The sequence below is a fragment of the Chamaea fasciata genome, unplaced genomic scaffold (assembly GCF_029207755.1).
Source record: "Chamaea fasciata isolate MVZ Bird 193981 ecotype frontalis unplaced genomic scaffold, bChaFas1.0.hap1 SCAF_6, whole genome shotgun sequence".
NCBI classification, from domain to species: domain Eukaryota; kingdom Metazoa; phylum Chordata; class Aves; order Passeriformes; family Sylviidae; genus Chamaea; species Chamaea fasciata.
In genome coordinates, this window is record NW_027094091.1 from 58,472,407 (window position 1) to 58,498,585 (window position 26,179).

At 36.4% G+C, this 26,179-nt stretch overlaps 1 protein-coding gene across 3 annotated transcripts in view; it reads left to right on the forward strand.

The window, feature by feature from the left end:
- LRBA (LPS responsive beige-like anchor protein) overlaps positions 1-26,179 on the forward strand; it is a 364,153-nt gene that overhangs the window by 238,410 nt on the left and 99,564 nt on the right. For all 3 annotated transcript variants that reach the window (XM_066186497.1, XM_066186498.1, XM_066186496.1), the window contains 5 exons: positions 5,980-6,097; positions 7,061-7,163; positions 8,372-8,487; positions 10,716-10,828; positions 24,890-25,030. In XM_066186497.1, the coding sequence (XP_066042594.1) occupies positions 5,980-6,097; positions 7,061-7,163; positions 8,372-8,487; positions 10,716-10,828; positions 24,890-25,030 (591 nt within the window). The remainder of the gene's footprint in view (positions 1-5,979; positions 6,098-7,060; positions 7,164-8,371; positions 8,488-10,715; positions 10,829-24,889; positions 25,031-26,179) is intronic.

Below are 26,179 nucleotides of genomic sequence, written 5' to 3' on the forward strand. Positions count from 1 at the left end.
TAGCAAATAGCATAAACAGGTAAGCCTGGTAGAGGAAAAAAGGTTGCCCTTCTCCAGGTGCTGTAAACCTCTGTATGAGCCTTTTGTATTTACCTCTTGAGGAGCAGATCCAACTAGCTCTTAAATCAGAATGTAACTAAATAAAGATTTCAGTCAATTCCTGCAAGAATCTGTGAATTCCTGCGATTCTCACTCCTTTTTATCATAAATAAGCCTGCTGTCATATTTTCGAAACACAGGTATAACTTTATGTCCTTGCTCTTGCAGGGCGTGGACAATCACCTAAACTTGGATTAATTTTCTTCTTTTTGAACTCCCACTGTCTGAGGCTGCCCAATTTACCTTGCATAACTGTCTCGTGCATTCTGATGTTCCTGTTCTTTGGGCAAATGAAATGTTTTCTGTGATAGAGGTAATGAAGCCCTGCTCTCTAAAAGCCGGCAGGGTTAATCAAGAAGGAAAAAATTGTCTTTTTGAGACTCATTTGAAAGAAGTTTGAGAGTTGGTACTAAATTTGCTAACACTGTATGCAAATTCATTAGTCTATGTGAGGTGTTTAGAACCACATAGTCAAACCAGAAAAGTACTGAAATACAGGCTCCCTCAGTAATTTTATTTCCAACTTACATTAGCATAATCAGGAAGAAGGTTACCTGTAGTTAGTAGAGGACCACTTTCAGAAAATCTACATTGCGTGCTTTTTTCACACTGAAATATAGCTTAAGTGACAGGATAAAGGGAGAATATATAGTTGTGCATTCCTCTATTTAATAATCTGGGAAGTATTTTTCATGCCATCATATATGTACTGATCTGTGGTCTGTGACAGTTAGACTTTATTCTTATTATTTCTATTATTTCCAAGAACATGGTGGCTTTATTTGTTCATTGTGTAGAGAGAAATGATTTCAAAACTGAATGGATCTAGAAACAGAACTAAATCCAAACAAAAGATTAAACTATTTACAGGTCTAGAGGCCCTAAGGTATTTGAGGCTAATATAAACAGCATAATGTGAAATAGGAATTTCAGTTTGTGGTAAATCTGTCTGTCCCCAGCAGCTTCAGATAAAATAATTCTATCCTTCTCGAGCACATCAATTTGCTAGTCGGTGGTTCATGTATCAAAGAGCGTTCTGTGAAAATATCAATATCATTGGTTAATATAAATGAAATTAATTTTTAAAGCTGGGCTAAAGGTTGACACCTGAAAAATTGCATTACTTTGCAGAAGAGAAATTTCTGTCTTCCAGTGAAATTTCAGGTCATAAGGGCAAGTAATTTTCACAATCTTCAATGGGAACCAGTGAAATATGAACTTCATTGTCACCTAGCCCCAAAGCGATAAGATAAAATGAGCTGATACATCATTTGCTGTGGTTTTATCATCTCCTTCAGTAATTGGAAGAGAAAACATAAGAGTCCTTTACCACCCCCCTCCCCAATCCCTTCACCACCCACACCCAGGCATAAGCCATTTTGCTCTGATCAATACAAAGGTCACCGAGTATTTATTTATTTAATTTTTTTTTTAAATGCCGGGTAAAACTGTCTAGTGGAACATTAAAGTAATGAATATGTTTAATTGAGTTTGTCACCCATGAAAATGCTGAACAGGATTGTGTAACAGACTGTGCACGCTCACAGGGGGACTGGTGGGGAGGCTGCTGCTCATTGCCTCTGGATTTCAGTGGCTGATTTTGTAAATATCTGAGATTTAAAGCGAGCATCTTATTTGTTGTTTCTTTGAGGAATCGAAAATAAATGGATAAACAACTGTGATTTATTGGAAAGCATGTTGATATTTAAGATTATTAATAGTCTGATCTAATTCCCTGTTAATTCAGTTGCACTTAGATGTATTTAGACAAAGAGCAGAGTGAGATCCTGCAGCCAGGAACTAAATAATACCTGGACAGTAGAATCCAAGGATCCTCAGTTGCAAGGCTGAGGTTAAGGTAGAAATCCAGGTTTTTTGTGAACTGAGTGTCAGACTTTGTAGCCTCTGAGTGCAGTAATTTTGCCTTCCTGAGTAAAAATGACCCCAAATGACCTGGAATGCTGCTCGAATGTATTTATAAATTTTATCTCTCAACTGTAATCAAGTTAGAATGTAAATTAAATGCTCTATATTTTTATTCAGTGCTTTGTTGGGTTTTATCCTTTGTCTTACATTATAACTTGTTTAAAATTAAACAAATGTGTATCAGCTTTTTAAATAAGCTATTTAGCTTTTATTTTACTCATGGCAGTTAAATTGGCTGGCATATTAAAGTAATATAATTATTCAATTACTGTTTCAGTTCTATAACCCATTTGCAGACTTAATTACTTCTAGCCTATTCACATTTTCAAGATCAATAGTACTTTTCTCTAAAATAAAATAAAATATAGGATAGCTGATTGGCTTACTTAACAGGTAAAGCAAAATGTTCATTTAGTCTTCAGTAAAATATTACTTTCCTAATTCAGGAGGCAGCTGTAGTGATGGGGTGTTTTTTTAACTATTGCATGAACAATGTACACTGCTTATGAACAGCATTCAAGGAGGGTTTTGAAATAAAGGTTAGGATGGGGCATTTGTATTAAAAACTGTAAAATGACAGGATAGCTTCCAAGTAAATTAGCATTTTAATGTTGGGAAATTAGCTGATAAATGTCTGTAAATCATCAGCCCTTATTTATGTATGATCTTAATCTGTGGTCAGCACCGTGCTACCTGAGTTTTCGTGCAACTCTGATTTCAGAATCTCGTCCAAGTAGAATTTGAATCTGGCTGTTCTTTACTCGCTAATTTCTTGGGGAGTTTCCTGCAGCTGTGCAGTGTCGGGGCCATCAGCATGAATACAGCATCTGAGTACAGGTTTAGACCTTCATTTTTAATACTTGAAGTAAAAGGGATTTCATGCCAAGGGAAAGTAATTTTGTATTTTTAGTAATGTTGTCATGATGTCTGTTCAGCTGGTGTTGCCAAAGCCTAATTACAGAACAGTTTGTCTGATGAGATTTTTGGAACCACAGAACTTTACGATAGCCTCATTTGTTTATGTGTTTTTAAAGGAAATGGCAAACAGTATAAATTGTATTTTCTCCTGTAAGGTGCTGTATCTTTTGAAACAAATGAAATATGCAGTAGATTGAACTTCAGTCTGATGTGTTGAATCAACTGAAATTCTGTAAATACTTTCTCATGTGGAGAAGGCAGTACTATTTCTGCAGATTAAATTAGATTGTACACTCTCATTAGTCTCTGCTCCACAACTTGTTCCAAAACTGCTGGTGACAAAAGGCAGAAATGAGTTGGTTTTAACCTCAAAATACTGTACAATAGTATGAAGAAGATAGTTGTTCTTAAATTCTGAAGTGGAGCTCTGTGTTGTGTGGCTTATGGGTGGAAACAGGCAAATGCAAAAATAGTTTTGGAAAGTTGTAATTCTGATGTCAGGAGTTACTTAAAAAAAAAAATTAAAATTTTTGTTTGCCAGAATAAAAATGCCGGATTTAATTTGAAGAACGAGCTAGTTTCTGCAGCTAGGAGTTTCTAACAATATTTTCTGAGGAATAAAAGGTCGCTCTGGATTTCCATAAGGAACATTAGCAGTACACATGAAAGAAATGTGTTTGTCTTCTGGAGCTTTCATCTGCCCTAGGTGGAGCGATGAGCAGGGGACAATGCTGCAGTTTCCACAGCAACTGGTTCACTGGCGGGCTGGACCTCTGTCTGTCTAGGGTGCTGTCAGCGCGCCCGGAGTTTCAGTGTCCCCAAGAAGGTCTGCTCCCACCTAATCCGGTTTTAATTGAACTCCAGAGGCTTTGAAGTGAGGCGGCAGAGCAGGCAGACCTTGCTCCAGCCCGGAATGAAGGCCTCGCTCAGCCCGGCCTCAGCTGCTTGTGGCTCCTGAACACTTTTGTTAATGAGTGCTTCAGAGAATGCTTACAGCGGGGGCTGCTGGTCTTCCTGCTGTAAACCCGCTCTCACTCAACTCAGGAGCTTCGTGGTGGGTGCACAGTGCAAGCCACCTCTGCTCTTTTCGAGGTGGTGCTTTTCCTTCCAGTTTTGAGGAGGTTGGAAGCAGCAAGCTCTGGGGCTCGCGCAGGATTCCCGCTCTCAGGGGAAGTGCTCACTTCACGGGGTAAAAGTAATGATTGCTTAGTGTGCTGGTTTTACTCGCAGTATTCACGCAGGAAGTGTTCGAATTTGCCATGCAGAGACAGATGGGGACAAACAGGCTGTTGCGTTTTAGTTGTTACAGAAAAGTGGAGGTTACCACATTGCTGTCTGTCTCAAAAAAATCAATCTTTGCTGTTAGAAGCTCCAATTTCAAGATCATAAGATGGATGAATACCAGAAAAAAGTACTAAGAGATTTCTGTGCATGAGCAGGGCAACTTTGTCTCCTTTGTTACCTCTTTTGATGTTGCATTCATAGAGGATATTTATACGTGTGTGACAAAAGCCAAGCGCAGTGATTCTGAATGGCACCACAGAATTATACAGATCTGCCAATTAATGTGGATGGGTTATGGGTGTGCTACGGCAAGTGTCACCCCGGCCCAAGTCTGTTAGTTCCCCAGTTGCAGAAATGTCTAGCAGCCACGGACAATCTCTGGTCCTTTCATCACATTTCCAGAATTTTGTACTGGAATAATTACGTAGTTTTATTCTTTCTCTTTCTACGTGTGTGTTTGGTGGGAGAGAAGTTGACTCTGTCAGTTGTATTGAGGTGAAGATGAGGGATTAAGTAAAAAGAAAGTAAGTGTGGGAGATGATTTGCTTTGTTTGTTCTGATCTGTGCCATCAGCTTCTGATTTGCCTGGTTGTTTGCTTTTAATTCACAGAACTGCTACAATATTTTATGCTGACGTGTAGTGCTTTTATAATGGTGCATCTGCTCTCTGTGCTACAAAAATGCAGGTTTTGTTTGTCAATATATGCTACATGCAAGGCAAAATCCTCCTTTGTTAAAAACCTGTAAACAAATGATTGCTTTTGTTAACGGTCTTGGTTATGTTAAGGACTTGAATTTCACTTTTTTGTTTTTATACACAATATATTGCTCAAGTGAAATTGTGGTAAGAGTGATGTTAACAAGCTTTGCATCTGATTCTCCTTTTCTGTGATGGGTTTCTATTATGTGCTTTTGTGGTTGGTAAAATTGACAAATCTCAGATTTTCCCTCTCCTATAATTTGTTAATCTGAGGTAGAGAAGTGTCCAGTCTCTCTCTGTCCCTTAACACTTACATAATTAAGCTTTGAAATGAAAAGGAAAAAGTGAAGCAACAAAGAAGCAAAGTGGCTGAGGACTGAAAATGGGATTAGTTTGAATTGTGAAGGCAGACCAAGCATCTGTGTCTGTCAAATGGGATGACAGGAATTGTAACAAGTTACTTTGACAGCCGCTTACTCCATAGAGAGATTATGCTGAGTTCATTTGCAGGTTTGTGTTTAACCTTAGCTGACAAAATGATACTTAACCTCTTATGCAGCCAACCTTTCCAGTTCCAGAATTAATGAGTGCTGCCTGAACGATAAACCTAAGGAACATTTTATTTTCTTTAAAGACTATTTTTTCTTGCTTAGTTGTTACAGGCCTGTTATTACAATGCTGAAGGGAGTGCGGATACATCTATATGCTACTAGAAATACATTTCAGAATACGGTTTTGTGCTTTGCTGAGGTGCTGAACATTTAATAATGTTCTTGTAACTCTGAAACTTATGAAAAACAGGCAGTTTTCTTTAAAGGAAAAAATGCAAGCAAATGTTTAAAATATTTGACATGACTGGTTGAATTCAGGAGTACAAAAAATGCATTGGAGATTCATAGAATAATTTGAAGTTTGAGCGTATTTTATTTTTGCTGCAGGATTTGCGTGCAATTGGTAAAATCCGTGTTTGTGGGTCAAAGAGTGTCTCTTCTGCAAGGCATTACCTGTCCAGCTAACATGTTTTAAACATCCTCTCTGTCTGTTTCTCCTAGATTCTGGCGTATACAGAAGGACTCCATGGAAAATGGCTCTTCTCAGAGATTCGGGCTATTTTTTCCCGACGTTACCTCTTGCAAAATACAGCGCTGGAGATCTTCATGACAAACAGAGGTACAATGAGATTAAAGAAATGAGAAATGTGGATGTGGGGACATGTGCACTCTGTTTGGATGTTAATCTTGTCTGTTCTGACATGGATTTGTGTAGACAGAGGAAGGGCTTGGATTAAATGTATCAGTGTTTAAGTTAGTATTTTTTTGTAATTTAGTTTCTCCTTCCAATTCTCTTTTCAATGATAAATTATGATCGAGCATGAGAACTGTGCATTATCAATGCCACACATTTGTTTATATTCATGAGGGTTTTGGGCATTCTCTGAGGACTCCTGCTCAAGACAGTCCTACCTCTGATCTGTTATGCATGAAGGATTTTTTGTGTCCCCTTGGAGGGTTGATAGTTGTTAGTTCTACACGCCAAGAACAACGAAGTGAAAGAATTTCACTGCTGGATTAGACCAGTGACTGCTGTACCTTCATGCTTTATTTAAAATGTAGAACATTGTTTTGGGAATGATAAATTATATGCCTAAAAACTTGTTGTACTCTCTGAAGTCATAAATGGCCATTGGTGATACCATAATTAGATTGTTATTTAGATTTTTAGGTTGTCATTTCATAAGTGTCATTTGCATATTTCAGACAAAATAGAAAGATAGTGTTTTGAAGACTATTTCTGGAAAATATCTAGAAAGTAAATTAGTAAATGTGTCAACCAGTTAATACGTACGTTTTTTAAATAGTTCTAGACAGTCAATCTGTGCATACAGGTTTAGTTACTATTCATAAAGGAAAACTTAGGTGGACCTTGTAAGATGTGCAACAGTGACAACTTCTGTTGAAATTCCTGTTAGTAATATATAAAAGGAGTTTTGAAAATTAAAAAAATATATATCTACAGCAACCTGAATGAAACTTGTCCGATCTGTTGAGCACCTGAGCTTAGAGTTGCATTGTGTTGGTTGAGAAAGCCTAAAATGTGTAAAATCATGCAGAATTCCAACTCTTGTATTCACAGTGGGTGTAATGTTCAACTTCCCTGACCAAGCAACAGTGAAGAAAGTGGTTAACTGTCTACCTCGGGTTGGTATTGGTACCATCTTTGGACTACCCCAGACCAGGTATTTTACAATTTGAGTTAATTTTATCTGTCAGTTGTAAGAATTCTCTTTTTTTATTTCATCAAACCAGCCATCAAACATGGTCTGGAGCATTCACACCTACTGGTTTACAGAACATGCAGCAGGAAACCCTTAGGGAGTGTCTTGAATGTTGTTACTTTGGGTTTTTATTTTTAATAGATTCCTGTACATAGAAATGGGATTAGAATAGTTCAGGAAAGTTTCTGTTGTGTTTTGTAGTTTTTTTAATGGAGTTCAGAAACAAAAAATCACTTGGATTGCAATTATAGCCACTGTGTAAGAATATTAGGATTTCTATTTGCAGAAACAAATTATATGTGAAAAATATTAAATGTACATGAAGACACATTTGCTCAAAATTTCACATCCGTTTGTACTGATCAATTTGTTTGCAACATAATGGAGGTTATTAAAAAAAACCAGTTACAGTTTCCTTGAATTGTTCATCAATACCTAGAAAGAATTGTTAACTAAAACTACATACAGATTTTTTTTCCTCCCTAGGTGATGTGGGTTTGTTATTTACAGATGTTTTCATCATGAACAAAACAGTCTTGGGAATTTTGTGATAAACTCTTCTCTGTTTGATTTATCACTCCAAGGAATGACTCTACAGTCTTCTTTCACAAACATTCGGAAATCTGGCATCAGATTCTGAAAGTTTGAGTTATTTATGACTAACTCCTCAACACTGCCCAGGATTTAAATCTCAAGAGGATGGACTTCATAATGAAATTCTATCATCTTATCATTGTTTTCCTTTGTTCTTGAGGGATTTAAAAAACCTCTCCTTAAAGATGACTTTATTCTTATGTGAAATTCTAAAAGTATTGTGATTTTCTTATTTAATGATATTCCATCTCTCTAAATCTCCAGTAACATATTTCTGTAATACATCAAGCAGTCATGGAGCAGCTGAATTTGCACAGCTGTAAAGGTTTCTGTTGGAAATTTTTCAAATCTTGACATATCCAGCTGTCAGATGCTTTAATTCTTTTATTCTTATTAGATTATAAAACTTTAAAAATGAACTTCAAGTATCCAAATGGCAGTTTGATCTCCAGAGAAATCTAGCATAGTTCTGGTAGAAAGAATATGTACTACTGCCGTTAAAAAACAGATATGTAAAAAAGGAAAACCCAGCAGGTTTTCTCATTATTTTTTTTTCCAATTTTCTTTCTTTTCAGACGCATTTCTCTGGCTAGTCCACGACAGATCTTCAAAGCTTCCAATATGACCCAGAGGTGGCAACACCGAGAGATTTCCAACTTTGAATACTTGATGTTTCTAAACACTATAGCAGGTATTGCTAATTACTGTACATCCAAATTACTGTAATTACACAGAAAAGGAGCTACTGATGGCATAGTCTCCACAGCCGTAGGGCACAACTAGATTTTGCTCTTCTAATGAGTAGTTTTTTCTGTGTATTGTTTTGTCCTGAAGAACTTCGCAAAAATCCTCCTAAATTTAGTTTATTTGTAATTATATTTAAATTGATGTAAAACTAGAGAGGTATTCATAACTCTGTACTGAACTGCACTTAAAATCAGAATATCATGACTGTTGTGGGGGGACAGGAACTATATAGACGGTCAACTATTTAGGAAAGCCTCGGAAATAGGAACTTCTTTATCTTCAGTATTCAAAGTTTTAATTTTCATAAGTACTATCCTCCCTGAATATCATAGATGCTGCAAGTTCTCTGTGGGGCTGGGAAGTCTCAGCCAGGGAGCAGGATATTCCTGGAGCTAGTAAACACCACTGTTACAACATGCATGGTTGGTCTCAAAAAAGGGTGCAGTGCCTGGATTGCCAGTGCTGCTGTTCCAGGACACCATTAATCCAAACCCAACCCTAATTTGTATCCCTTATTTTTGTCCTAACCACTCATTCTGTAAATGCTAAGCTGTGTTTTGTTTAACCCATCTTACCCCATCAGCTTCTAACCAGCTGGGCTTCAGTGGAGGCTGACTGTTGGGTCTCATGACATCCCTTTTATTTTCCAACTTATTCTCTCCTCTGAGCAACTTAGAAAATTTCTCAATTTTCAGCTGTTTTCTGTGGTATTGACAGTGGTGAAAGGTCTGTTAATTCCCTTTCAGGCTTGGCTCTTGCTAACACGATTGATATAACAAATGCCTGTGCTTGCACTAATTGCATTTTATACAAATGGTCAGTTTTGGTGCTTTCTGTAATCAGTCATCAAGTCAGAGGTGCCAGGAAGCTGGCAGATTTTTAAAAGTAGGGGTCGATCTGCTCGCCTCGTTACTGCTCAGGCTGAATGAGGCACATCATGACACTGTTTTCTGTGGCTCTAATGAATGATCCGTTTCAGCTTTAATATAGTATTGAAATAATAAATTGAATTCTTATCTGCTTGGTGTTTGAGGTTAAAAGAAGCAAAAAGATAACGTTGTGGAAAGAGGGAAAGTTGAGTTGCCCATGATAGGGAATTAAAGGAAAAGATAGTTAGCCCAGCGTCATGTAAGTTGCCTTAATCCTCAGTAAGAGATAATGTGCAATACAGCCAAGTGATTAGGGAAAGACTGACTCTACCATTTAAAAATACTGCAAACCAGGATGGAAAAATACTGAGGGGTGTAAGAAAACTGGAAGAAGAAACACTTTGGTGGAGGTTTAGAAAATGTTTTCTGACAATGTTGCAGGCTGGATTGTAAAATAGTATTCCTGCGGAAGAGGTTAAAGCCTGTCTTTGGAGACTTTTAAGACCAAACTGAACAAGATCTCAAGAATATGCTGATTGAAGATGATATGAATGAATGAATGAGCCTCTGTAACAATAAAATAAAAGGAGACAGGATCTATGTAAAAACTGCATTTTAAACTTAGAAACCAGGCTTTGGGGTGTGTATGTCTGCATGGTATATGCTTATTCTAATTGAGTGTTTTGGTTTTATTGGAAGAAGTGTATTATTTCCATCCTAGATGATACATGAACCTGTATCCAGACCAAATTTTCTGTCCTGGTAAATGTTGGCATATCCATAGAGAGACAATGGGCAAGGATGAATTCCCCTCAAAGTGAATTCTCTAGATGAAACAGTTATTAATTGAAAAATTCTTCAGTCTAAATTCCTGACCTACTTCGCTCTTCTTTCACATATTGTATTTAAAACAGTATGTAAAAAGAATGCTTTAATTTTTAGTATCAACAAAAATCATTACCCCTCCAATTACTGAAGTGTTTCACCTTAAGGAAATGGAAGGCGAGAAGATGTAAACAAGGAAAGGAGAAATGTGTAGGAAAGGAGTGAGTTTAACTGTCAATCTTACTGTATGCAAAAGTTTACAATTAAAGTGAAATGGGCTGAAATGTTTTAGATTAAATACTAGCATGTTGTCAGCTCTTCCATTATCCTTTCAATAAAGCAAAGTAGAATATTGGAATGATAACACTGCAGTTCTTTCAAACAGCTCATAAAGTTATATTGTTGTATCTTTAGAGAGTGGTGTTTTAGTTAAATATAACTCCTGATTCACAGTGGGGGATTTTTTGTTGTTTGTCAGGTCGAACTTACAATGATTTGAATCAGTACCCTGTCTTCCCTTGGGTTATCACCAACTATGAGTCAGAGGAGTTGGACCTTACACTTCCTAGCAACTTCAGGGATTTGTCAAAGGTATTTGTCATGAAATATACCTTTATATTTTTGTCATAGTAGTTTGCAGTCTTAAAAACGTTTTCTGCTGTGTTTAATACGTTACTTGCATGACCATTAACAGTGTTTCATTTCTTCATGTGTGTACTGATAATAGGCATCAGATTGTGTAAGGATGAATTATTTATGTATTCTTATTGCTTCTGATTGTATCAACTTAATCATTGTTATTGGAAGGTGCTTCTAGCTGGAATATAGACATTACATTTCATTTCAAATTTTAATGAAGTTAGGAGTGCTGAGGCTGTTAAAGATTAAAAATTAGCCTTTTCCTGTTTGGGTTTTTTCGTTGTTTTTTTTTTGTTTGTTTGTTTGTTTTTTTTGGGGGGGGTGTTGTTGTTTTTTTTGTTTTTTTTTTTCTGATAAGAATTGTGCTTTTTTTAGTAGCAAACCTTGTGATACCATTGTAATTTAGGTAATTCTAAATCACTGTCTGTATTCCAATGAATAGAAACTTTATTTTATCACTTCCTCTGTGTACCCCTTCAGGTACGCTGGAGTAATGCAGCTGTTCTTTGTCAGACAGACATTGGCAGGTTTGAACAACTTTTCCAAACAATTCCTTTCTGGCGGAGTAGCCTTGTGGGTTTTTTCAGTGCTCCCCCCTCCCATTTGCAGCTTCGATATACAGCCTGTTTACAGAGAGTGATTATTCTCTTGCCGTGCTTTCCCAGAAAGGACTGTTTCATTTTACAAAGTTGAAGTATCTCTCATTTTCTCTAGTAAGGCTGGGTGCTCTGATCAGCAAGCATGATCTTTTTCTAAAAGGTAGCTTTTATGGGAAATAGTTGGCATGTGGAGCAATATAGTTAATTAGTAGAAAAGGTAAGGAGAGTATTTTAATTATCGCTCTTTTTTTAAAGTCTCATATAAATTGGTAATTTGCTACTAAAAAAATCCCCATGGAAATATGGCGGCTTTAAAAGTTTTTGCTTTCAGTTTGCAATTGTTTACTTTAATCACAGGTCTGTGAAAAGGTTTTATTACTGATTTAGTATTTTAACCTTAAAAGAGGTACTGTATAGTCAGCAAATGTATAGACAAATAAGCACACACACACATGTATATACACATGCATATATGTGTACATATGTAGTTGAATATGTGTGTATATATCTATATTTGAAGACTGTACCGTGCCTTTTGAATCTGTATATGTACACAGTTAAAACCAAAGCAGAGATTCTGAGGTATTATTGTTGCAACTTTTCCTAATAGTGTTACTTAATGTGAATAAGTCATTAACTCTAAGGTTTCTTAGAATGTCTGGCTGACACAGATTCACATTCATGGGTAAACTTGCACATATTTTATATTTTAACAAATCTTTAGAAGTTAACCATGTATTTTTTTTAAAATAATTTTTGTTGTGGTATTCAATAAATGCTATTTAATAATCCTCTGGCCAGAAAGTATCTGAAGGTAGTTTGCAGCCAAAAATATCTATCACCAAGCTAGAATACTCTTGTGAATTGCACTTAAATCAACATTGAAAACTTAAAAGTAACATCAGCCCTGTGTAGCTTGAGTGAGTACATAAATTAAATGTACTAATCATTAATGAATTCCTTGGTAATGACGTGATTTTTGCAACCTCATTTTTCATTAACTTTTGTTATGTGGAACTTCTGCATAGGTCATGTCATTGCTGAAATAATTGAAGACAAGGAAAAGGATTTTCCAGATGCTGTTCTTCTGAGGAGTCTCCCTTTAATTGTATTTTCATTTGTAGAGTCAATTCAATCAGCACTCTAGTCCTGATCTTTCTTCCTCCCTGAAACAGAACATTTTTTCCTCATTTTAGGTTAGGTATTGCACTTACCTCCATTTGAGAGATTGGATAGCAAACCTGCTCTATTTCTGTGTGTTTTTTATTAACATTGACTGGTTATATGGATTTCTCTGTTCATAAAAGTAGTCTTAGAGGTGGATTGCTAAGTGTGCTTTCAGTTCTGAGGGAATCTTTCCACTGCTGGTGCTGAGGGAGGACATTACTTGGATTGCATCTCTATCTACATTCAACCTTCTCAAGCATTTGCTGGAAAACTGGGAACTTTAAACAGCACATAATTAATGTGTATATATGTATACACACACACACAGTGAGAGTCTTTATGCCATACCTTTTTCAAATAAAGCAGTTGAAGATTTTGGTTGCTGTTTTGGCGTTTCTAGCAGTACCAACTCCATGTAGCTCAAATGTTAAACTTTGTGTCAGGTGATGAATTTGTGACAAGTATCTGGAAGACCTCGCTTATGTTCTACTATGAAAATCTCTGGATGTCATGTATATTGCGATATTTTCATTGCAGCACTGTTATCTTGACAGTAATGCTTCCAAATATGTGCTCATTAGGTATTGTAGCATGTCTGTGCTTTTGCACTGCTAAAGGTTTTTAAAATACTTAAAGATACTTCACTTAAACGCCTACACGGTTTTAACAGTCATTTAAATATTTCCTTTCCTTATGCATGCCCAGAAATTCATCACGGTTTAGTGCTCCCACTGTGTAAAGGAAAGGAAAACTTTGATTTTGATCTGGCAGAAAGGAAGTCAGGTCAATGTTTTAACTTTTTTTTTGGCTGCCAAAGACAATGAAGAATTTACTTTTAAAAATAATTTAGAAATTGCAAGTTAAGTGTCAATCTGAGTAACGGGGGTTTTTTTAATGTGTCAGCTAGGAGTCCACAGTTAGCACAGATTTAAAGAGCTGCAGAGTGTAGGTTAAACCAACACTTTGTGTAAGCAGCTTCTTAGGGCACTGTTTTGAACATCAGTCACACAATGATAAACCAAAGCAACTGAAATGGATTGTGGTTAATATTGCTGTCAGCCTGAGGAACGCTCCTGACAAACGCCAGGAGTGCACTGCCAGTCTGTTACCCTGCTTTGACTCAAGTGTTTATTCCTTAAGAGGTGACTATGGTTTGGAATGAGTATTACATATTATATTTATGGCGGTATAGATTTTATTTATACAACAGGCACAGTTTCCCACCAGAACGTGTGGCTTTTTCTGCATTACTTATGTTATTCATAAGCACATTCTTTTCCTTATTTAGTGGAAGCAATAAATTGCACTGTATTTCTGAACTTGGATAAGGAAAGAGAATAGGAGTAAAAATACATGGCAAATACCCAGATATGGGGGCATGGTTTTATACTCTCAAAAGTTTGTTACAAGATTTTGCTGTGTGCAAGGAGCTGTTGTTAATTTTCCTTTTGTAAGGCACAACATTTGTGTCGGATCGTAAACTGTCACTACTGGAAGAAGAAATTTATGCTGCTCTTGAATCTTCTTTTCTCGGCCCTATAGCTACATGTGTACATAATAATATTTTTATTCATATTTTTATCTATTCCATGCAATATTTGCTAAATCATCATCAATTTTATAGAGGCTGTTATGTATGTAATGACTTCTTTTCCAGTCAAGTGTACAAAAGCAACAAATAGTTCTCACCTTCAGTGAAGTGAGGTGTTTAATTGGTATGTGGGAGCCACTAATATAAAACACACCTTGACAGAAGAGAAGCAATAGATTTTTTTTACTATGAAAAATTAGAGTAGTTTTGTTGTTCTGATGTGAACTTCGCTGTTGGGTGTTCTTCATCATGCCAGCCTGAATTCTGTTGCACGGTGCCCACGGTGCACAAATGCACTGCATATAAATCTTGTGCTTCATATTTTCCCTCGTGTGGAAGCAGATTGGGATGGACATGAAATTTGCCTAGTTATTTACCTCTTGGCAAAGAGATAGAGACTAAAAGGTGGTTTCACGTGAACCTATTAGAGTTTTGCAAATTTTTAAAAGATTTTTTTTTTTTTGCCTGGAGAGGCATTAAAACTTGTACAGATATTCTGTGAATCAAGTGCTTTCATGTAGGAAATGTAAGTTACATTTTATGCAGCTCCTGCCGAATACACACAAAAGCAGTGCAGTTAAAACTGATGAACTCACCAGGACTCAGTGTCCTTCCAAGCATAAACAGTGTTCAAAAACTGGACATCAGAGGAGGATGAGAGGAACAGTGTCAGAAATAGCAAGAGTGGGTGCAATGGCAGTGACTTGTTTTGATAGGCAATTACATCTGGAGTTTAGGTGCTAAAACTTTGGAGGCTTGGCACTTCTGGGCTCAACACCTGTCCTATAGCTGCCTTGTCACTGGTATTTCAGGTAGGAAATTTATCATCTGTAACTGTGACAAAAGATAGCACTTAGTTAAAAAGAATTCCAAAGCCAGACAGGATAACCTCAGAAGGAAGGGATGAATATTTTTCCTCTCAGGGTGCTTCATGTGAATCCCTGCTTAAAACAGGACATTACAGGAAATAAAATATTTCAAAATTTGTACTTAAAAGTAGATCCATTAAATTTTCTAGAATTTTGGATATCTTAAGAAACAATGTTAGAGACATTAAAGCCAGCCTGAATGATACCTGGGATATCAGTGATATCTGAAAAGGACACACATTTTTCATTTTTCATTTTATATTCTGTTATGCATTTTGGTATTTTTAGTATAAAGTATATTTATCAGATCCTCTCCACTTTCAGACAACAAGTTTTCATGCTTCTTTTGTGAAACACAAGTTGCTTCTCTGAGGAGAGGAGCACTTCATCCTCTCTAAAATTTAGGTTGACGAACCTAAAATAAACATTTGACATAATAACCACACTGGGAGAAACTTTCTGAGCAGAACCTTTCTTGTATTGATTCCATTTAGGAAACCGTGAAAGAGCAAAATCTAGCTGGGAGAATGAAGACTCACTTTTCCTGATCTGGTTTCTTTGCATATACACAGAGAGCTGAAAAGGGAAGGTGGGAAGAGAATTGTAAAGACTGTCTTCGCAAGAAGCTGTGCAAGATTATTAACTTCATATCCCATGACAGTGCTAGAACTTTAGGACTATTATGGGCTTTCTTTGTTTAGATTGGATAAGCTGTTTTGTAATTAGAAACAGTACAGACTGAAGTGTTGAGTAGTCTGTTATATTCCCTTGAAAGTTTTCACTTAATAAGATCACTTTTTTCCCAGTTCTAAATGGTGAAAAGTGATGATGTGAAACTCTGGAATGCCAGTGACACTCAGACAGATGCAGACATGGATGAGTGATAAAATGGGTCGATCGTCCTTTCTGACAGCTGAGCCGATGTGTTGCATCATTTCCGGAAGCTCACTTGCCAAAATTGTGAGACAAAGCTGCAAAGGGCCCCATGGGTCTGTGGCTGATGTGCCACAGCCCTCTGTCCTTCTGTCCCAGCCCGTGTCTGCAGCACCACGGTCAGGGACCTTCCCTCGTCCCCGCCAGCCTCGGCGCCTGGGGTTCAGCACCACGGACAGGGACACCCCGAGACTGTGTCGAGGGGAAGAACGCAGAGACACAGCTGCGGGGAGGACTGATTTGTTTAAAGTAACTTGCTCTTGGGTTCTTAAAGCTGACTTAGACATGGTCCTTGGAGACACTCAACTGTTTGCATTTTAGTGTCGATTTCTTGTTTCGCCTTGAGGACTGAGATTGAGTTGATCTGTTGATTTGAGCTTCATGCAGCATCTATCTCAGGACCTTTTTTGTAATAAACATGTGATTTCCATGTATTTTCTAACAAACATGATTTCCATAGAGGTCTGTTTTTCCTGTGGAGACCTGCTGAGGCTCGAACTTGACCCAAATGTATCTCTGTGATGATTTATTAAAACATACTTTCTGAAATCCTACTCTTACTGCAGATAGATTTTTAAAACAATATTCTGGTAATTTATGTTGCTCTATGACAGTGTCATAACCATCCTTTTATAACAACACCTTTGGGGTTTTTTCTTGTCTTTAGTTGGTTATTCTCTGTGCTACATCACCTTCTCTAAAGAATATTACAAGTGGATGATAGAATGCATCTCATTGCCATTCTTACTTTCTCTTCCATATTCTCTTTTCTTCCCACCAGAGGTTTATTTTCTGAAGCCACAAGACACATACTATTTGTACTTCAGATGCATATATCAGTTTCTAGGATCACTTAGCTATCTTCAAGCAATCTTCTAATTTTTTTTTTTAAATTTTGTTTAGGTATTAGGGCAAAAGCCAAGCTTACAGGATCAAAAAGAATCATTTTGGTAATAAGCCTAATAATCTTAACCTTGCTTTGCCTCCAGGAGGAGTATTTGTTTGGAATGTAGAAATTCCCAAAGATACAAAAACCTGTAGCTTAAAATTAACCATAGATGTTCAAAATTATATTCCAAGTTTGGATCTACTGTTATTGTCCATCTTGCTCTTGTTTCAGTCTTAGGTGCCCTGGACATATGTCATCTTACAATTGGAAATGAACTGAGGGAGGTTCATGACCTTTTAAATGATCACAAGCAACCATGGGGCATATGTCTGGTCATAAAATCTACTAGAAATCAAAATAAAGTAATTTCACACTCATGTCTTGGGCCATAGACATTCTAAATGTATATTTTCTGTCTTCCTAATGTAAAGTAAAAGTTATTCTCTTGATACAATCTCTCTTCCTTTTTATGTTCATACATTTGAACTGAGCAGATCATGGATGCTGCAGCACACATCTGTGTAACTCAGATTTCTGAACAAGCACGATGGTGGCCAAACTAAAAATTGCACTCCTCTGGGAAATGAATATGGGATTTTTCTCATCTAACTGGAGCTGTCTAAAACTGGGTTGGTCAAACTCCTAGGAGCAGGAGGCCTCTTGGGGTCAAACAACAATCCAGGTTTAAAAATAGTGGTCAGAAAATGGGATCATGGTAAAATAATGGTAATCTTTGTTTAAGGAGTAGTTTAAGGTAGTTCTCATGCTGTGGACTTTGATGCACACACATCAGCTGATCTTTCTAAAACTCAAACATCAACAGATAAAAACATAGATCAAATGAAGGAAATTAATACAAAAAAATTACTAAGAAAAGCTGGTATGATTCTAAAAGCTTGAGGTGAGCAATTTAACAATATTAATTAAAATAATTTAGGTATCATATCCAGCCAGTCACTTGAAGCTGCCTCAGAATCAGAAACACGAGGTTCGTTTCCAAAGTGACATTCTAAAAATTTTTTTTGTACTTTATACTGTTCAGCATAGATGCTAATCTGAAAAAAGAGTATGAAAAGGGAGCTGATAAAACTTTCTGACAATGCTCATATGTTGATGGTATTGAAGGTGATGGCTGACTCATCAGCAGATCTCACGGAACAGGGAATAAGATGATGGATGAATTCACCTTAGGAGCAAAGCAGTGCATGTGTGAAACAGGATACATTGATGGGCTCTTAGCTGACTATTTGTATTCAGGCTTGATATAATCTGATTGGAATAATTTTATGAAACAGTACAGATTACAATAAAAAGCTCCTCATACATTCCCAAGTACCCTTTTCTAGCCTTCTGCTGCTCCTTTTCTCAGGCTTGGTGCTTATATATAATACAAAATAATATATATTGTATTTCTGCCCTGACAGAAGTCTGCAAAAAATGCAAGTTCATATCAGCTTTTGGCTTGAGGTCCTGTGCTCTTAGTACAAACAAAAAGAATTACGTTTTTAGTTCTGATTGTCTTAAGTGGTCTGGTATGAGGTACAATGGCAGCTGTTTTCTGTGGCTTGTATGATACGTTGGCAGAGGACCACAGTCTGTGAAAGGAAGGCAAACAAAGAATGAATGTTTCCATCTCCTGCTATGACTCAAGTGTGTGTGGCTTCTCACTTAATCCTGTTTCTCCAAATCCATAAAAGGATTTTTTGTTTGTTTGTTTGTTAGGAAGGGAATAACGGAGCAGGGTTTTTTTTCACTTGATAGGTTAATTCATGGAGTGTGCATGCATATGTTTGCTTTTGGCTGGCAGGGTTATTTTCTTAGTAAGTCCATACCCTCCTCACTGCCTGCAAGAAGCTGGATTTCCCTCCTGATTCCCAGGGACATCCAGCTTCCTTTTTCCCTGACCTCTTGGAAATGTGCAACACGTAACAACTGTCTTCAGTTTGGCTTCCCAGCAGCATTAGGGTGTAGTGATACCTCAGGTACACAGTGTGTGACACGTTCAGTTGTGCTGAACAATTTATTAAACCTTACTGTGCTTCATTAGTGTGTGCTTAATTAGTTTGCAGTTCAGCAGTGCATTGTTTTGCAATCTGCTACAGGTGGTGTAATAGCATTTGATACTATTGTTGGTGCTGTGAAGGCATGGAGATTTTTCTTTAAAATTCAAATTCCTCCAAGATTTTCGGTGACCTGAGGCATATCCTGTCACTGACATATAGCTGGAACATCACTAATACTGCATAATAGAGATTTTCCTTTTCCATTTTTATGCTTAACATTATCTTATGACCCGTATTTTTTAACTGTGAACTTTGGGAATCTTCTGTCTTTTGCAACAGTAAGTATTATTTATATTGACATATTCAGACATTCTAGTTATTTGACCATCTTTAGATCAGTTTTTCCTGACTGTTCCTGCTGTCTCAAAGGAATATGCATGCTCTTGAAAACATCTGAAATATAAACCATATGTACAAATACTTCTAATTTGCATGCACATGACCTTTTTTTTGCTTATGCTCCAGCCCTTTATCGAATTCTCAGTTTCGTGAGAATAGAAATTGGAGTATTTGAAAGTTTTTAAAGCAGAACATGATGATGTGTTTATATCAAAATAGGTGGAGTACGCTCGCTAATATTCATAATTATTGCAGTTTCAACATTGTGCATGCAAAAAGTGTTCAACTAGGGAATTACTTGTTTCACTAAGAAAGCACATGAAATTCAAGTAGCTGCTTGTGTTCATAAGTGACTAAAATACGGTTCACAATTAATAATAAAAAATAGCCTATCAGCTCAGAATTATTGTGTATCACTAAAATGCTCACTGGGGAAGAATTAAAAGATTCTGTCAAGTTCTATCCCTTTGTCTTTGGATAAATTTTGATTTATCCAAATTCATATATCGCCCTCCTAGCCTAGTCTTTGATGTAGGTTTTGGGGAGCATCTGCTGTGAAACCTGTGCTCTTTTTTTTTGTGAATGAATTGGTAAGGACTGTTTTTCTCCTTGATAAATTGTTTCCATTTTTAAAATCTTGGAGCACAAGGGCACTTTGGTTGATCAATGAGGGCAACTCAAACAGTTCAGCAGATAATTGTGTTTGTTGTTTTCTTTGGGATGTGGTTCTTCAGTGAATTTGAGTTAGATATGGATTAAAGGTAAAATGCCCTCTAAAGAAGATGGGACCTACTTTTTAAGAAAACCAGTTTTCTGAGAGGAAGAATGGTGAGGCCTAGCAGTGAGTGAGAATACTTTGAGAGGTGGGAATAGCATTTTTTGGCTGTTCTCAAACCCAAAAATGACAGATGAGAGAGTAATGATCTACACTATATGAGTTTGTTTCCAGATATTTCCCAGCTGACCTAAGTGAATAAAGTTTGGGTTTAGTTTAAACCTTTGCATCTTGTCTTTGGATCTCTGTTTGGGAAAAAAAAGTGTTTTACTTAGTGGTCAGGATGTCCTACTGACACTACTACAAGTATTGGCTCATTCAGTCAGTTTTGTGTTGGTGATACATAAAGTAACTAACAGTGTTTTAGTGCAGCAGCAGTTCCCAGCAGTTGGCATGTTCATGGAGAAAACCAACACTGAAACACTGAACACATTTCAGTTTCCTGAATGCTGGAGCACACTGATAAGTGGGCAAGCAGAGAAATCTTAAAAGAGTGGAAGAAATACCTTAAAGTGAAAGATCTGAAGTGCTCCACTTGTTAAGCTTATCAAAAAATCTAATTATATTCTGTAAGTATCTTTAAATTCAGAATATACTGGGTGAGTAGAGACTCTGTGGTATTTCAGAAAGAAGCTTAGTAAGATCTCTTTCATAGTACACCAGTAAATTCATAACCAAACTGAAATATCTATATTTTTTAGAATGTGAGTAACAACGATCAGTAGAAAAAGCTTCCATGGAAAATAGCAGATTGTCCACATACTCAGGAGTCAGATGCCTTTCTGGAAAGCAGCTTGGCCAAACACAGCTCATGCTGTAATCAAGTATAAGTAGTTGGGCTCCAAATCATATGATGCAAAGGCATTTAACCTCTTGTCACACAAGCTCAAGGCTAGATGAGATGACCTAAGGGTCCCCCTGGTCCTTTAGGCCCAATATGAAAAATATCAGTAATGAAAACCAGATAGTCATCTTGAAAATAAGATGTACGGGAAACAAACCTCATTCTTGGCAAGGATGCTACCAAACATGATTCAGTAATACCGAAAATTGTATTCACAGGAATACAAATACCTGGTTGGATGTGGGTAAGAAAGCAGTGTAAGAAATCACAAGGAAAAGCATTATTTCTTCCCCCCCCCCTTTTTCTTTCTTTTTTTTTTAAATTTATTTCCTTTCTTTTCATAGTGAAGTTGTGAAATATTTAGAGCAATGCTATTGATAATATGAAAGCGCATTAAATAAGTATAAAAAGCATTTCTTGTCTTCTTAAATGTAGGACTATAAATAGTCATATTGTAATTCTTTCTTTATAATACTTCAGTCTGTTTATTTAAAATCATTAGCAACTTTCCAAAGTTCATATATTCTTGAACATGAGTGGCGGAGTCCAGGAGAGATTCTACTCTCGGTAGTGGAGCAGTGAACATTCTGTTTGCTTCTGTTGGGTGCAACTGGGCCTCTCCTGGAGGCAGAGGAAAGATGGGTCAGTGTTCCAATGTCTGGCACAGAGCAGGAGTAAGAACTAACAAATAAAACTGTACACCACAGTGTCTGGACATATTTGACAGCAGTAGATGATAAGAGTCAGTGTGTTTTCTCAGTTATTTTTCAGCAAACCATTTTTCTTTGTTATGTTTCAAAGGAAGCAAGCAAGTTTGGGTCCAAAGACTGAGATTTACTATATTCAGTTCTTGGTAAAAATGGGAAATTATTTATTTTGAGGTATTCCTTTATTTGAGAGTACTAGAAAAAATAATATCAAATGAGTTGTTTTGTTTTTAAGATTGGCTTTTAACTTTCATGGTTGTAGCACATGTTGTTACAACAACCACTTTGGGCCAAAAAATAAGTTTTGCCTTGGAAAAAGTGAAAACAAAAACTGCCTTACCCAAATTCTTGCCCCAGTTTGGATCCTCTTTTTGAGTGAACGCTGACTTGAAAATCATACCCGTCATTCATTTTTCAATATGATTTGAAAACTTTGCAGCTGTAACTTATATTTTTCCTTCATTTTTACTCCTGTAATCTCACCCATTGTTTTTGCTCATTGGAATTCTTCTCTGTCTGCTTTTCATTTTTCCCTCTCCATCTAAATAAACATTTTTTATTGGTGAACTAGCATCTGATTTTCCTCTGGGAAAAGAGGTGCTGCAAATAAAATATGTTCTGGAATTTCAGGATACGAAAGCTTTTCAACTCATTCTTCCTTAGAGGTCTGTAGCTATAGGGAAACCATGTTGAGCAGTGTAAATTTGTGGTCTCACAGCTACATCTAGCACAGCTTAGTTTAGAGTTCTTCTTTTTCCCTTGGCATTTACCCACAGGGGAGGGAATACACTATGTAATCATGATTCCCTGTTAATTTTGCGATATGAAATAATTGAGAAATTTCAATTAATTTTTTTTTTATTCTTTATTCTGTAGTTAACTGTGCCCAATGCAGTGTAACACAGTAGAATCACCTCATCCTTAGAAGCAGTTGTCAGAAAAATATGGGCCTGCCTGGTAGAATGTATTAGCCCAATACATTGTCTCCATTTTATTATGAAGCTGCTGGGGAAGCTGTGATATACAGCACTGTCATTACAGATCTATTGTTAGAAGGGCTCTACAGTCTTCTGTGCACTGCCATTAATTTATAGCAGTAAACAATATGTAGCCCTCCAACTGCAGCAAAGCAGAATCTTTTAATGAGGTGGATGTTATTACCACAATAAATCAGTGCATTCGTGTAATGTATAATTCAATGTGTGTATTCCCACTGTAACTTCTCTGAGTAAGCTGATAGTGTATCATTGTCAGTGCACAGCTCCACAGTTCTTTTTTTTTTTTTTTTTTTTTCCCCTAAGCTTTTTTCATTTGGGGACTTCTTTTTTTATTTGCTTGCAAATAAATGTGACATGTCTTGATAGTTGTCCTGTTGCAGGCTTCAGAAACCAACTGTAACAATAACAGCTAAAATCAATACTGTGGATTCTGGCTATATAGATCTCTGCATGATACCTTTTTTTTTATTTTTTTGAAAAGAGAATGGAATCAATTCTAATTGGGTTTAGCTTTATATTCAAGGAATGTAATTCTATAACTATTGATTTGGGCTATACTCATTTGGAGAGTAATAATAGAGGCAGATAAAGAGAATACATAAAATGTTACAGAAGCATACAGCACAACACTATTCCTATTTTTAATTTGTATAATTTGTCTACCAATGACCTTCTTTCTTCTTTTTCTCCCTCAAGCATAGCTGAGCCTTTAGGGAAAATCAGTACAGATGGAGATTCCAAAATGGTTCTTGTAACAAAGAGACTTCTTGGAGTCAGTTTCATACTTCCCTGGAATAAATTTGCTAAATCAGATAAAAATCCTTTTATACAGGAACAACTTCTTTTAAAGGGTTATATTTCAAATTAGTGAACTGCAAAAATAGTAATTAACCTAAGATGTTTTTCTTTATCCTACTGTTAAGTGAAAGCTGCTCTAAGTAAAAAATGTAAGGTTAGATTTTAGGTCATTCAAAGATCTAATCTGTCCTAGAAGAGAAAATACTTTGAAGCTTGTATGCCAAATTTCACGTGAGCTGCAAAGAAGCAGTTATTTGAATAATCATAATCTCAATAGCAGACAGAGTTTTTCACTTGAACTCTGCTTGAATTAAAGACTAGGTTACTGATACTTTCATTCAAGGACTTTGTTCTTCCTCACCTTGTAGTGTATTCTTAAGCATATTTATTCTTGAAGAAGAGAGAGAAGGAAATACCGTTTCGTGTTTGTTCTTATATCTGAGTCCACCCATTGTCTGTACAGGTGAACATAATTTACATTAATAACATACAATGTGCTCAATCTGTATATAAAATTGTATTGTAGTTTTGTATGCATATTGCATTGCAATATGTATGCATATTTTGCATATATATCCAAGGATATTTTAGAACTCTTACGCCGTTTTACATGTGAAATTGCTAAATTCACTTTTGGGTTTATCAGTGATTTGTGTGACCTATACTCATGTTTTTCCAAATCATTTATACAACAGTCTGCTGAGGAAATGCACAGCTATAGATAGCAAAATATTATGTTTCCTATGTTTAAATAAATCCCTGGGTGTTTATATTCTAGGTAAGCACTGAACAAAGACTAATAGTATTGGTTAAAGTGTGATAGACATTTTTAGTAATACATATGTTATTTCTTTTATATCAATGTTTTATATAGAAATTCTGGTCTTTCAGTTGTCTATTTCAAAGGTTAAGATTCTATGAATTAAGTAAAACTTGGCTTGAGGTGGTAAATAGAAACATAGAAACAAGAATAGTAATATCAAAATTCCAAGTCCACTGTTAATGTTCTGCCATGCCATCAATCACTACTTTTTTCTCCAAAAAAAAATCAAAAAAAAATGTTTCTCAGTGTTGCTTACTATTTGCTTAATGGTGTATCCAGCATGCACACATATCCACAGGCACCCAAGTTAAACAACACTTTGTCCCAGACATTCCAGTGTGAATTGGATGGAGTCAGTGACTTGAATCAGCAGTAAATGGAGCCTGTATTACTGCAGAGGAGGTTTTTTCCAACCAGTGTGTGTGTGTGCATGGAATCCTGGTTCCAAGTGCACAGATCTCCTCAGGTGCTTACAGGAGCCAACATCTGCTTTTGCAAAGCACTAAACCCAGTGCATGCCAATAATCCTGGTCACCCAAAAGAACAAGGGGAGTATGCTGTGGTAGTGTTCACATTAATCTTCTTTGCTTAATGAGTTTATTTTTACCAACCTTGCAGCCTATTGGAGCTTTGAACCCAAAGAGAGCAGCGTTCTTTGCCGAGAGATACGAATCGTGGGAAGACGATCAGGTCCCAAAATTTCACTACGGCACGCATTATTCAACAGCAAGTTTTGCACTCACGTGGTTGCTAAGGATTGTAAGTATCCCTCTTAAAAATGCTTTTCCTTTAAATGATAATGAAAGCAACAAATATCTAAATTGAAACTGAATGGTATATGAGAATACTGAAATTTTCAAGTAATTTCGATCAGTAGCGTAGAAATGTGCTCCAAAGTTCAAGCAGAAAGTTTCATGTTTTTCTGGTTCAGCCTTTTCAAATCAGTAATGGCTTTTCTCCTTAAAAATTGCTTTTAAGTGGTTAAAACGCTTTAAAACGCTTTTAAATTGCTTTAAACGTGGTTAACTTCCCTTCCTTGCATATTTTCTGACTGGACCAAGTGCCAAACATTTGTGGCTCTTAATTAATGTATTTAATTTTCCCCTCCTAATGAGTGTGAGGTGGTTTCTGATGATCATGAAGTTCTGTGATGTAAGTAATTAATTTTTAAAAATCTGCTACGGTTTATATGGAAGTAACTTTGAGCTGCTACATATTGATAATGTATTGGTTAAGCAATGCATTTTTCAATAAAATTGAAAGGCGATTTATCTCCTAGGAAGTAATTTCTTTGGGAAAGCATTAGCAGCACATCATTAATTAAAGCTTGTTAGAATGTACAAGCATACATAAATCCTTGAAGTAATTTATAGTGCTTAGCTAATTTCAAGCAATTATCCACTAATATGTGCTTAAGTGTTCTTTAACTAAGAGGAGGCTTTTAAATCTTCCAAACATTTTTCTAAATCATAAATTATATATGAAACAATAACTGTCCTAAAGCTCTCAGTATTGAATGTTACCTTTTGGATTAACAGATCACTTTGAACAAAGTAAAACACGCTATTTTTGTTACATTCTAGTTTAATAAATATCTAAGGCATCTGAGCATTTTCATGTTGTTGAGAGCAATTGTGTCACAACTGACACAAACTGTAGTTTCTACTTCAGCCTTTGAGTATTTTCTTTTGGTTTTATTTGCTGTTCTTTATCTGAGTATGTATACGTGGAGTGAGATTAAAAAGCATTTTATTGAACAACCAACCATGAGTTTGTATTTCTCATTCTTAAATAATAGAAATAGCCCTTTGCTATTAGTCATGTGTTTGCCAGAAAAATGGCATCATTCAAAACCAGACCCCAAAGGAGTGATAAACTCCTTGTTTTACCCTGAAATTTTCTGAAGAG